The sequence below is a fragment of the Cottoperca gobio genome, chromosome 16, assembly GCF_900634415.1.
Source record: "Cottoperca gobio chromosome 16, fCotGob3.1, whole genome shotgun sequence".
NCBI classification, from domain to species: domain Eukaryota; kingdom Metazoa; phylum Chordata; class Actinopteri; order Perciformes; family Bovichtidae; genus Cottoperca; species Cottoperca gobio.
The window spans coordinates 19,911,064-19,925,817 of record NC_041370.1 but is presented as its reverse complement, the minus strand read 5'-3'; the positions used below and the strand labels follow the sequence as shown (position 1 = coordinate 19,925,817).

The 14,754-nt window shown below is 42.1% G+C and overlaps 1 protein-coding gene across 4 annotated transcripts in view; it reads left to right on the top strand.

Annotated features, from left to right (window-relative positions):
- Positions 1 to 342: 342 nt before the first annotated feature.
- plecb (plectin b) overlaps positions 343 to 14,754 on the top strand; it is a 69,116-nt gene continuing 54,704 nt past the window's right edge. For 3 of the 4 annotated variants that reach the window (XM_029450909.1, XM_029450908.1, XM_029450907.1), the window contains exon 1: positions 343 to 3,019. In XM_029450909.1, the coding sequence (XP_029306769.1) occupies positions 436 to 3,019 (2,584 nt within the window). In that variant the 5' untranslated portion in view covers positions 343 to 435. Of the gene's footprint in view, positions 3,020 to 8,155; positions 8,315 to 14,754 lie in introns of those variants that run through there. The other variant, XM_029450910.1, reaches the window with a different exon arrangement.

Genomic DNA, 14,754 nt, shown 5'->3' with positions numbered 1-14,754 from the left:
GACGATGGGGTGAAGAAGAGAGCCAAGACTCTCACGCTGAGCGTCAAGGCTACCGCCATAAGATGATGGGTCCTGGAGAAAAAGAGAGCTATACTGATAGGACCCCCAGGTTTAGGGGTCGTCCGCTGGCTGCAGAATCAGTCAGACCAAAAGCATCATGGGAAGTGGAGGACCAGTCTCAGCCTCTGTTTAGAAAGGGAAGTGGCTTCCGAAGTGAGGCAGTGATGGAGGAGAGCAGGGTAAAAAGAGTCTCTCGTCAACAACCTGATGTGAGCAGTGAGAAGCCAGTAACAACATCACAGGAAAGTAGAGTGTCTGAAGTCCAAAAGAAGATGACACCAATGCCTAGTCCAGAGTCAGAGAGCAGCTTTGAAACAGGATGCGCCACAAACCACTCAGACATCAGCGTCCTTCAAAACAGCCCTACCATTAACCATGGCTGCTGTCGCTGAGGCTGCAGGTGCTGCAACATCAAAGATTCCAGCTGAACCCTCTACTCCCAAAAAAAATAAAGAGAAGCTTAAGATTGATGATGAAAAAGCTTCCATGAAGCCTAGTAAAATGGTGACAAGCAATTTAGCTACCACAACGCTTCATGATAGAGAGGTCAAAAAAGAGAAGACAAAAAAGGTGATCTTGGATCCACTTAGATCTGCAGAGGTCAAGGCCACAGCTGGAAAGGCAAATGATAAAGAGCCCAAAGCAGTTATTGCAATAGCTGATGCTCAGGAAACCACCAGTATCTTTACTGACACTGCCACTGCTGCCCCTGTCATCACACAACCTGCCAAGGAAGATGTCAAGGAAGAAAAGCTTAAGAGAGCAAATGTTAATGAAGAACCAATTAAACCTGCAGAAGTGAAGACCCCAGTTGGATGCAAAATAGATCATGAGAAGACCAAGAAAACTGCCAAAGTAACTGTCACTCAGGAGACCACCAAAACACCACCCGACAATACCACCAGTAAGCCGGTATTGTCCACTGATGCAGTACAGGAGATAGTTAAAGTGAATCAGGAGTCCATTGATGCTAAATTGACCTCAGTGAATCTCTCAGCAAAGCCCAAAACTGAAGCACCCCAGCAAACTACTATCGTGACTGAGTCAATACTTGAAGTTAAAACTACTATTATAATGACTTCGTCAGCACCTATTGCCAGTTTTGAAGATACAAAACCTGTCAAGGGAAAATCTACACTAACAGAGATTATTACAAAACAGGAGAAAACTGATGTAAAAGTGACTCCTTTTGTCAAGAAAGATGAAACAATAGTGCCAGAAGAGGTCCTTGAAGTACAGGGCGTCACATTAGCACAAAAAGACTCCTCTTCACCTCTGCTCAGTCAAAATGTTGCCACAGAGGTGATTATAAAAACCAAACAAGTGGTTGAGGGAAGTTCTAAATCAAAAAAGAAGAAAAAGAAATCTCCAGGTGAGATATTCAAGAGTATCAATGCTGAGGAACTACCTGACTCAAACGTGGAGAAGGAAAAACCCTGTCCAGGCAAGTCCCCTGAGGGGGTGACTGAAAATACCCTCCAACCCACACCAGTAATTACCTCAGAGCCACTGACCGTGTGTACCAGCATAAAGACTGAGGGACCTGTAGAGGAAAAAAAGACTCAGGCTAAAATAGATATTGATGGGGGAAAAATAAAAGAAAACAAACAAATTCACGAGAAGCCAATATTGAAAGTCCCTAAACAGACTGAGCACCAGAGTGTTTCTGAAGCAACATCACCACCATTAGATCAGATCCCAGCAGTGCCTCTAGTGGAGCTTCCAGGTGATGCAAAAGAAAAGGAGAATGTTGAAGGGAGCAGTGTCAGCAAAACAACACTTGGATCATTATGCTCCAAGGACAAGTTAAACCCAAAATTGTCCCACATGGAGCGAGTGAAATCTGAGGAAATTACTGTCACTAAAGTGGAAACAGTGACGGTGCAGAAAATAACTCAAGTGGAGCTCAACACAAGTCCCAACCCTGAAGGGAAAAACCCTGCACCAGCATCAGAATCTCAAAAACCCAAAGTTGAGACTAAATCCCTGATAAGCACAGGGAAAGCTGCAGAGGAATCTTCAAAGGCTAAGAAGAAAGGGAGAGGGAAGAAGCAGACTCAGGCACTAGTATCAGACACCACAAATACAAAGCCTGTTATTTTGCCTGAAGCAGAAACATTGCAATCCACCAACACTACATCATTTTCCAAGGCCACAGTAACAGACAGCCATGTTACGACCTCCGATCTGACAGAACTGAATGTTTCTCTAAAGATGACTCCTGAAAGAATGTGCAGTGAGGAAACCAGGCGGGCAGCAGCTGTGCTCTGTGAGGCCCCAGCAGACAAAGAGGAGGTGGAGCCAGCCCCGCTCCTTGCAGAAAAAGTCAAGCGGGAGGTTCCGAAACCAAAAACATCCTCCACTGCGAGGGAAGCACCCGAAGCCGGAGAATTAGCGTCAGCAGCACCAGCAGTAACAGCAGAGGCAGCTGTAGCTCCGACACAGGCCATCCCCCTCGACAAGCAAGAGGAGCCTCCCAGAGTTGCACAACATTCAGCCAGTCAGGCAGCAGAGCGCTGCACAGCGAAAAGGCTCTCTACTTCTGAGGCCTTTACACAGGAGGAAGAGAAGAAGAGGGACTTAAAGAAGGACACACCCTCTGCCACTGCCACACCCGCAGCTGCCCAGCCTGACCAGCTTCACCTGGGGGACACCTGTGAGTCTGTAAGCCCCGACACAGACGAGGCCGCCATGAGGAGGAAAATTGTAGTAGTTGAAGAGATAGTTGAGGTGAAACAGGTTGTTAGTCCTGATGCAACTGGACATCAGTCACCTCCTCCAACTGTACAACCTGCAGAGGAAGGAGAGGAACTTGACATTGATGTTCTGGAAGAAATCGCCATAGAGCGGGCACTTTTGTCACCGCCGCCGGCCCGTGTGCAAGGAGCATCATCTGAGGAAGACTGGGACCACTCACTGGACCAGCCAGAGGAGAAGACATGGCCTCACTTCATTGAAGGTTTGTTTGAATGTGTGCCAATTAAGCGATTTCCCACCTTGTACTACTCTCACTCTGCATGTGATGTGATTGCTGTTCTAGGTTACCACCTTTCTTTGAAGTGTGGGAGGTCTTAGGTAATGTGTTTGATGATAGCTTTTTTGATGCTCCTCCACATTGTCATGTACTCAAAGTATTCCATACTCCAAATAACATTCCCACACAGTAATTGTCTGTCTCGTACTTCTCTTCCAAAGTGTTATTTGGGGTGACTTGATTACAGTTTATGGCTTAAAGTTACACGTTACAGAGCCCAGCCTCTACTGTGTGATGTGTACGAGTGGTCTCTTTAGGAATAGTTTCAGTAAGCTGGTGAGAAGAGTCAGTCGAGATGTGGCTATGATTTAATTATCTCTGTCTTAAAATAGATGAAGTATCAGTCGTATCCCACCCTGCAGTGTATTCAAGAAAGATTTCACACAGGCACTATGACACACACAATCACAGGTGAAAGGTTTTCTTAAAAGCTAAAACTACGCTTTAAGGAACTTGTACCTGTAATGTACCACACTGTTTACATGCAGGGCATGTGACAATTCTATCAAACAAACCCTGGAATCACACTTTTCTTGGGAATTCCATTGTTTTTTTAATATAAATGAAACTCTGCACATGTGTAAGTGAAAACAGTAATATGTGGAGCCATCTCTGAGTGTTTGCCAAATGATATTATGCAGACCTGCAGTCATTCCAACAAGGTGGGGCTGTTTACTGAGATTCAGCCTCGCCTGTTCCCTACAGGGGATAGTTGTGTGTGAGTTAAAGCCAGTGAGGGAGGTGTGGTGCTTTTGGAATCATTTCCCCTCCAGTAAGACTCTGTTCTTGGCTCTGTTTTCTCTGTACTCTTTTCAGCCTGTCTTGTAGATAAGCATGCATACCTTTATGTCATGGTATGTGTAGGATATGGGAGTTATGTAGGCCTAACATAACTATGTGATAACAGTAGTATATGCTGGCCTCCTTTGCTGGATATGGAAAAATACGACTTCTAGAATGCCCTGAAAAAGGTGATGCTGTGGTTAGTTATGCTGAAGTGAAACTAATGAATCATGATGCCAAAGCATGTTCATGTGACTCTGGATTTAAGATGATTTCTAATGTTTCACAACTTTCAAAAGTAATGTGTTATTTTTCACATTGCCTTTAGTGGCCCTAAGAGGGTGTATAGCAAGGACTTCACATGGGCGTTGTCTTTTGTGGGTGTGAGCAACGGACAAAGAGTCAGGAAGTTGGAATAGTGTGCTCACTGCTCACAGGGTGTGTTTGTTTGGTTCCACACGTGACAGCAGATCTGGAATCAATTACCCGCCTGGATCCTTTATTCAATCTGTGGTACTCATCTGGAAAATAAGACCCTTTTGCACTTTGATACGACTATATTTATGACTCAGATAGAAAACAACACATGCAACCCATCATAAACAGAAGTTACATTAAATTCATTGCTGTGCACTTAAAAAAAACAACTTAAGTCTGTTCACCGAAGATTGGAATTGTGAACATTCACAAAGACGTTTACTTTAGTTCTGTGACATTGTCAGATAAGGACACAGCAGTGCCAGTCTATCAGATGGCCACAGTGTTCAGTGACCCACTGCTGACATCTGCTGTCCATTACCAACCATTGTCATCTATCACATAGAGACCAACTGTTACAACTATAGTCAGTTTTGATAAAACTCCAAGTAATGCATATTTCACATCATGTTGTGGACTAACCTTATTTTCTTTTTCTTTATCAAGCTTGGCAGTAGCTAGATGTATGCACTGTTGTCAAAGCAGTTCCTTTAGATTTCACCTCCAATAAGATCAGTAGTATTAGATAGGGCAGTGGTTTCCAGAGATACGACTTTTAGTGCTGTGATCCTACGGAGTGTGGTATTCTTGGTATGTCAGCAAATTATTTGGCTGTCAGCAGGCTCAGTTACACCCTAGGTTATAGTTGCAGTTAGGTATGTCTGCTTTTGTATTGCTACCATTTCTCTCTCTCATTGAATCAGTTAAACCAGGAAGAAGGAAAGTATTTGGAAAACTGACTTACGCCACAAAAATGTTGCCTTCAAAACGAGGGCTCCTTAAGCTGGTTTAGATTTCAAGGAAACGCATTATGTGTGGCACTTTTTATTTCTTGAATGGAGGGTGCTGTGTGCTCTGTATGTGCTTTGTACAAAGTGAACTTGCTGTTTAAACTCTGCCCACACATGGCACCAGGGACAATTAGACTAAATCACATCCCAGACATGCCACTGAGGCCCTCAGTGGGTTTTTTTAATCTCTGAAATCATGCCGATGCATACTTGTGTGATTGGTTAAATGAAGAGCTACAGCACGCTGCAGCGTTGTGCCTTTCATTATGGTGGCACATCATTTTGATGTTATGACTCACACGCACCATTCTCAAATCTGAGAGAGACTGACTTTTTTCAGTAGGAAAAAAAAGAAAGAATGGGGAACATAATAAAAGTTCAATCCCATGCTTTCTATCAAAAGCCTGTGTTGTTAGTTGGCAGCTTAAGTAGAATCTGCTGCTGCTGTTGACCACCAGCAATGTTTAGCTCAAAACAAGTAAATGACCTTAGCTGCCATGCTCTATCTTTTACTGCTGACTCCACCTGTATGCCTATTTTATTACACTCAAGTGTCAGAACATATCAGCCGACCTTTCACAAATTGAGACTCAAGCGCACCAAGCAAACATTTTGACAATGAAGGGATACTGTTGAATCAACAGTCTGTGCCAGGGCTGAAAATACAGAGTCGAAATGAAACTCGAGCGTGCGAACATTAATCCTCCAAAGCTGCTGCATTATTATTGTTAAATCATGATTTAAATATAAAACAAGAATCAGTAATCAATACCTCTGTGATATCAGTTTAAAACAATGACATTTTTTGAAGAAGCACATTATGTGAAGTGAGCAGAAATTACTCAATACAATGTAATGAAAAACCAAAGCATAATATTGTCTCAGTTTGAAGTACCACGTTGGCGAGCACAAAGTATTTGATATCAAATTTAATGGCAGTCCATTGCCACATCATGTCCAGAGGTTGAGCAGTGACGCATAATCAGAAATCTGTTTTCGCAATATAACAGTTAACTTACCGGGGACTAAACCCCGGAAACAGAGAGATTGATAACATGTGGAATATATTCAGGGTTTGTCCAACATGGTTATGATGTTAGTCATTTCCCAGGGTACATGTTTGGCCTTATTACAGGGGCTGACTAACTTGACTTCAGCTATCAGCTATCAGCTATCAGCTTCAGCTGAGGAATAGGAGGAGGAATAGTTGTATGTTGAGTCTTCTGTAAAGCCTGGTGATTGCAGTGTTCTCTAGAGTGTTTTTTAGCCATATTTGAAATGTTACTTTTAAGTTTACTTTATAAAGTATTTTCTCAAGAGAGACCTCACCACCTGCTTTGAGAAGATTGATTATTAAGTAGGGGAGAGCAGTGTTTACAAAATGGAGCTCTATCAGTATATGGGTAGAGATAGAGACATGCGGTAATCCCCTCTGGACAGGAGCTTCAAATACCTTTCGGCTATGTGTCTTAACATCAATGATATAAGCATGAGGCTCAGTTTGTGAAGGCACATGAGGATGTTCATGAATTCCCTGCAGTCCTCTGTAACGCCCCTATAAGGTTTCTCAGTATAGTCTCTATCTATAGTGTCTATGTTTCATGAGACAATCCCAGCTCTACTCTCCAGACACAGGGTGGAATTGCTTTTACAGAGAAATGGAACCAGTTGTCAACACTGCAATTGACCATGCCATATGCATATATTAGAAGCTACTATATTTAGAGAATGTTGTGCTGCGATCCCAAAAGCAATAGGGGATGAACACAGAGCTAAATTATGTTACAATCTGTCTATCACTAAACTCTGTGTGTGGTTATATGATTTTTACGACGTGATGTTATGGGAACACGTAAAAATAACACAACACTTTTAAAGATGTGTCATTTAACTCTCCGTTCTCATTCCAAACTCATCACATGCGGACACACGGTTGCAGTTTTAGAGATGTGGTTAACATCAAGATTCACAACAAAGTTACTTGTATAGGTATAGTAAAATATTTTAGGAAAAGTCTTGACCCACCCATTCACCCTGTCCTCCTCCCTACTCTGACTTTCTCGCTCTTTATACTACGTCACTCGACTTCCGAAACACTTGCTCTGATTGTTCAATATTGCTGCGGCCCAAAAATTATACGTTAAAAGCACAAACAATTCCATAGTGATAATGCAAAAAATTACTTTAGAAGTTGTTGTGTTATTCAGTTGGTGATACCAGGCTGGATTTAATCATTACTCCATCAGTCCAAGCTCTCCGTTTACATATATACTGGCTTTGTTGCTATCTTAGTGGCACTGCCAGTGCCCCATAATGACACTGCACATATCCAGTTTAACCCATCTCATTTACAGTTTAAATGTCAGACATTGAGTAAACACTGTTGTAATAACTGGTGCATCATGAGAGAACAGCAGAGCATGGTGAAATCCCCACAAAATATGCTCCTAAATTACTGTTAGAACATTTTAAATGGTATTTTTAGAGATAACGACTGTATGAAATTGTATCGCATGTCATATTTAGATTTATCATCATCGAGTTAACCATGCATCTTATCATTGCTTCTTGTCGTATGAAAGTGATCACTCTACTTGTGGACAATATTATTCCCAAATAATGCCTCTAGCATATGTTGAAATCTATTTTTCTGGCTGAGAGCTGTGGCTTAATATTACAAAATAAACCTGCCATCATCATCATCAAAGACGGCAGCATGAAGGGAAGGGAAAGAGGGAGGCTTGTGTTTGTGGAGGGTGTCTCTAGGGGCGAGCTTAACCAAGTGTCCTGCCAGAGCTCTTCCATCAGTTTCTAACTGTGACACTGTGTGATCATCTGGCTCTTGTGGATATTTATAACCCTCAGTCAGCTCCGGCCCGCTCCCCCTGGGCACCCACCCCTCTCAGGCCTTGTCGCCCCTCGCCCCTGGCCCCTTCCCCTGCACTGGCGTGTCGTCCCTCCTCCCCTGGCCATGGGAGAGCAGGCTGACGGATCCAAACAGCAGGCGCAGTCTGTCAGAATTCAACACAAGACAGAAACAAGGCAGTTCAGAGCAAACAAACAGGAGCTTCTCCCGTTCTCTACTTCCCCCTCTGTAAAGCTCTCCTTTTCTTCACCCTCATCATCCTCTTCCTACCCTGTACCGTTTCTTAGATGAAGATCATACCTGGTAGGTCCACAGAGTGGGGTTTCTGTGGCGTGTCTGTCTGTATCTAACTGCGTGTGTGTCTGGTTGCTGAGTTTCTGGCAAAAGCACCGTGTGAAGTCCTGTTTTGTTCCTGATCGGTGTTCAAACACGACAGACGTGCTCATTTAACGAAGCGTAACCTTCAGCTACTGCCGCACAGATTGTATTCCATATTTAAACCTGTCTGCAATGTGACTGACTTGATTCATGAGTGAGGTTGGCTGCCTTCTATATTTTTATTTTTATTTGATTGGTATTTAGATAGAAGTGGGTGAGGGCAAGGGATGAGGAAAAAAATGCCACCCCCACCCCTCATATCCTGTCAATCATAACATCTGATGGACGTAAACAAGCAGGGAAGACTTAAATTCAAAACTTTTTAGTTTGTCTGCGCTTGAGGGACAGACGTGTGTTTCTGTCTGGGCAATTCCAGATTGCTGTAAAGACAACGACCACCTGTTATCGGACTGTACAATCCCAAAGCATCTGCTGAAGTGCATTTGTTGTCGAATAAAGTTAGGGCTTTTTAAATGTGTAGTTTGTATTGCCTTGTTATGAATGTGTCACCTATCTACTTTTTCTATCTACTTCCAAAGAAAGTAGTCACTCTTATTTCTTCACTGGGTTCCACCCTTTTCTCCAGTAATGTGTTATCTGCCAAGAATCCAGATAACGAGTCGATCCTTCGTGATAACATGAAGTAATCGTTGAGATGGGATGAGCCACAGAGGTGCATCTCATAAGCAACTGAAACGCAATTCTAGTTATTTTTCCTCTTGCTTAATTAATACATAATGTCCTCTAACTGAATAGGTTGCGATATAACATGGATTAACAGCAAAACCTGGATCAAGAAAATACGGACATGATCATTTGCTCTTTTAATAAGATAAGATAATAACTTTACTGTCCCTGCCACACCCACACCGCCCCAGTCCCCTCGCTTCTCCCTGCCCCCTCCCAGTAAAGGCCCACCTGTCATGCAGCCCGGGCTTGTCCCCTCATCTTCTTTACCTTATATCCATCTGTCCTAACAAATGCCTCCAAGCCCCTTAGGACCCACTCTCCTTGCCCTGGTGGCTTTGGGGCACTTAGTCACCCTGATTGTATTCTGGCACAGTCTCAAAGTAGCTGACTAATAGAGTAGTGTTTGCTATACAGGATCTCTTTATTTCTCTGTATAACTGGAGTTTAACCCGCTAAATGCTAATTGTGCTGCTAAACGTTTGTTAGCAATTCTAGGTATAGGGGATTATGTTCCCCATATTTATAATTTTGCCAAGTCTTATTACTCCCTCCAAGGAGGTTATGTTATTGGTTTGGTTTGCTGGTTGTTTTTTTTTCATTGGTTGGTTTGACTGTTTGACAGCAGAATTACTGAAAAAAATCCAGATTTTGGAAACTTGGTGGGGAGGTGCAGCACGGGCAAAGGAACAACGCCTCACATTCGTGAGCGGAGCCGAGTCACGGTGCCGTTACACACATTGTTTTTTAATTTATGGAAATGGCCTTGGTTGAGGTCTTCATGAATGCCCTAATACTTATTTATGTTCATACCTATGTTTCTTCATAATTCTTGATTCTTTGACCTATACATATCATATTACTAACTCTACGAAGTCAGACACAGCTTCACATGTGGTATGTTTAGTCACATTTATGTATAACCTTGAAACCTGTCAGCCAGTTCCCACTGTGAGCGGTCGAAGGTGCCACCACGCCTTGCCAGATTGACAAAATATCTGTCTGTTATTACTTACAGCTGCAAAGAGATTAGCGCTCATTACGTTCGGACAGTGTTGGAGTCTTGCCCTGAGACTGACAGTCTGACATGTCCCAATGCATTGATACAAACCAGTCCTGGTTCCTTCAGAACGGCAGATGAATGCTATTGTAACTCACTAGGTCCTTCCCAAACCTGTTTAATCAAGTTTGGTTATGGATCAAAAAGGTCTGTGTGTGTGTTCTGGCTGCCAGGCTTTGAACCAACACTCTTACAAAAGACATAAATACATACAGTAGGTCTCTTCATTGGCACTTTGATGACTTTATCTTATATTTACTCTAGAGAAACAGAATGTTGATCAACAATAAGCTGTTTTATTTTATGTCTATTTGACATTACTTTATGATTGCAACATAGTCTTATGTATCACTCACAAGTTACTCAATGACACGCATTGAGTTTTTAGCCATTCTAGTGTCGTGGTTTAAATATTTTCAGTCTCCTGGTCAGTCCACTGCTGGGTTTTGGGAATGAAATATCTCAACAACTTTTATACAGACATTCATTGTCCCCAGAGGATGAATCCTACTGACCATGGTCATCCCCTGACTTTTCCTCTAGTGCCATCATTCGGTCAGAATTAATGAACTAATTACATTTCGATCAGCGTTATCTGTGTGTTTAGTTCTAATTAGCAAACGTTAGCATGCCAACACATTGAATTAAGATGCTGAATGTGCTTAACATTATACTTGCTAATCATCAGAACATAAGCATTGCCATTATGAGCATTTATGTACAGACACCTGTATCAAACGATCAAGGGTGTCACCTAGAGAAAGGTTGGTATAAACTTATATAAGTCTAACTCAGCTTCCATCTTGTGTTGGGATGTGGTAATAAAATCCAAATGACTTTGGATAGACATTTGGCAGTGTGTGGGTTAACGGTAAAGGCAATAATATGTTAAGTGATGACCAAGGATAGGAAGATATTACTATAGATGGATAAATTATACTAAAGTCAATCAAGGAGACATTTACATATGCTCATTTTCCGCACACATTCTTTTCTGAAATGTCAAAATTGCCTTGATATACTAAAGACCCATCACTCTAATGTCATCCGCTGATTTACTGTTGTTTAAATTACCCTGACATTATCATGGTGTACCTGGCAGTGTTTTATTTTCCGAGATACTGAAGATTGAAATGCAGCTGTCGTCACTGGTGATCCATGCACTTCAGTCCAGACCTGTCATGGGGCTTTTTGGTCTTAGCTGTCCCCTTTTTCACTGGCATCCATTCTGCTTGATGACAACTCTGTCCTCTAGTTAGCGCCTCACTCATTACAGCAGTGAGAGCAGTGAGAAGCCTCAGTGTTACTTCAGCTTCTACTCAGATGCCCCGCCATGCTGTGCGTGCAGAGGTGGGAACACGGATCTCCGATCATGTTGGAATGAGGTCAGCTGAAAGGTCACGAGGAAGGGGGCATGGCTGAGGTAGACTGTAAATATTCTCTGTGTCAAACGCAGGGTTCAACACTTGGCATTCTCTCGCTGAACTTTGACCGTTCATTTATGTTAGTTTTCCTTCTTCAGACTGCGCTAGTGGAATATACACACTTGTCAATTTGGGTATTTCAGCAACCTCAGATTTGAGGGAAGGATGTTTTAGAACTCTGGGTTTTTCCCAAGCAGTTAATAGGATTATTTGTCGTGGCTCTTTTATTACCTCTGCCAAGAAGGTTATGTTTTCGGTTTGGGTAGTATGATTGTTTTTCTGTTTATCAGCAGGATTAGGGAAAAGCTACTGCCCTGACTTTCTTGAAACTTGGTGGAAAGATGTAGCATTGGCCACTAAAGAATCAATTCGATCTTTTAAGTGGATCTGAATGACGGAGTGGATACACACATTATTGTTAACTTATGGAAACGGCCTTGGCGGAGGTCTACACTCTCCGAGTGCCATTCTAGTTTAAAGTAAGATCAAACTCATTCTCTCTTTTTACAGAAGCTCAGGGTTGAGAATGTATCAAGTAATTATTTACAATGCTGGTAAAGTGTAACATCCTGTTAGACATGCTAAGGCCACGAGTGCCATTCAATCACACACATTGCCAACAAATGCTTTGAGAGATGAATGTGAGACGCACACAGAGCTGTGTGGGCCATGGTGGTTGAGCTCTGGGTCTGCCTTTGGCCTAGTTTGTGGAAAAGCCAGCATTCTTACTGGAAACAGCCATAACTCCTACTCTGGAGCAATCCATCTTTCTTACTGTACACCAGCGTGTGTGTTTGCACGTTTTTTCCAGGACTCAATCGCCTACACCACTGTGACTGCTGCTGGTGATTGAACCAGTGGGCATGAGTCATAACATAAACAATGAACTTATGTCTCAGGGACTCATAGAAATCTAAAGGGGATACAGTTTGTATGTCCTCTGAGAATAGTAAACAGACCCTGATTAGACAGAAAGACACATGGAGCACATATGGGACGCTCATTTAGAGCTTTATTTATGAGCAGCACTGGGACCGTGGAAACATCCGGTCCTGTGCTGGGAGTCCATCAGGGATTTCCCAGCACTCCTGGGACCATATAGTATACAGTGACATCAGCAGTTTACCTAAAGATGCTGATGTATCTTGTGAAAGTGTCACTTTATGACTGTGGTCTTTGTATGCAGTTAGAGTAATTAATGTACTACAGAAATCATCAGTTCTAAGGCAAATTATGCAGTTATGTTTAATGTTTCCTGATTCAATTTTCATGACTCAGTATTTTTTTCAGGCTGTGCCTCAATCCAGTTTTCCTTTAGGACCAATTTGTCAGTTCTGTGCAGTTAGTGCTGTCACAGAATTCTGACTTCAGTAAAGTTTTGGTACAAAAACTTTAATACACGTTTCTCAATTTAAGTAATAGTTTGACATTTTGGGAAATTTGCTGATTCACTTTCTTGCTGAGAGCTAGAGGAGACAATATTATCACTACTCTCATATCTGTCCGTTCAATATGAAGCTACAGCGAGTTAGCTTAGGTTAGAATGAAGACTGAAAACAGGGCGAAAGAGCTAGCCCGACTCTGTCCAAAGGAAACACAATCTTGGCGGCTCCACAGTGTTTTCCTTGAGTCGTCGCCATGAAGTTGCAACCAGCAAGGAGACTCTGCAGAGGGCCTGGCCAAGAAAGTGCTACATATGTACCTCTGTAAAACGCACAATCGATTAAACAAGCTAACATGTTAATTAATGAGTTGTAGAGATGCTGGTAGACAGATTGTGTTAACTTTGGACGGAACCAGGCTAGCTGTTATCCACTGTCTTTATGCCAAGCTAAGCTAACTGACTGCTGGCAGTAGCTTCACATTAACTGGACAGATAGGAGAGTGGTATCAGTCCTCTTATCTGGCTCTCAGCAAATACGCGTATTTCCTCAAATGTCAAAGTAGTCCTTTATCACTTTTTGATGCTTTAAAGGAAGTGAAGTGGTTCCATCTGTAGCTACTTTGAGTAAGATAAGACTTTTAAAAAATCAAGTTGAGGTTAACAAAATATGATTAAATGACTTAATATCTAAATGGCAGCTCTGTCCATTTGTTTTCAATTCAATTCAATTCAATTCCAGGCCCTATTAATATAATATAGTCATACAATCTTCAATTAGTCATTCATTAATCAAATTAAATGACATATTGCATTAACTTGTTGTCAACAACAATTGTTTGCTGCTCTGTGGTCAGTGCAACATGTGAGGAGATCAGAGAGAATCCTGTGTGGTCAGAGGTCCGAGGTCAGTGTCCTTTAAGGAGAGAACACTGCATATTTAGGTTACTCTCCCTTTTTAATGTGACATAGGAAGAGCTCAGCTGTGCCCTGTCGTAAATTTCCACATGCTAAAGTTGACTGGTGACAGTAAGTGCGTGTCTGTGCCAGCTTGAGTAGGCCGCTCCTTCGACCGCAAATAAAATCATTACTTGGTGATCTCTGCACACTCAGGGTTTATCGTTTGTGATTAGGAAAACTAATACATATACATTTAAGAGTTGCTTCACGGCTATATTAAAACTGCTAATAAACATGACAACAGTCACATAAACCAACACACCCTGAGGATCTTAACCACCCACTTACCTTTTATTCTGCTTGTGTGTCCAAAAACTGAAATCTAAACACTGATTCTGGACAAATGTCAGATACAGGTACAGGTGACAGAGGCCAAATTGGATTATAAGAATCCGGACAACCTTATTTGTGTGGTTAATACAGTACAATCCAGAGTCCAGTTTTAGATTGTATAATAGTAAATATTGAACAAGTATGCATCACTGGATGACTGGAATGATGTTATTTAGTCCACAGCAAAAAATTATTTCTTGAATGAAATGAAAAATATTGTTGAGTTACCTTATTATCTTACATTTTAACCTTTAAAGAGGGGCGGGGCAGGGCCAACTGTTTGGGTTCCTGTTTCATTTTTAAGTGCCCACACACCAACTGGCATGGTGTGTCTGGAAAACAGAGGGCTACTGGGGGATCTTTTGATGGTCTCATAATGGCCGCATTATGGGATCGTGAGCGAGGGAATTATCTACATGATATGGGCTGGTATGGAGAAATAAGCAGATATTTGTACAGTAAGATGTGTTGTGCAGGTGAGTGCAGAGCCCTGACTCTGTATGGACTGGGTGGGGAGGAG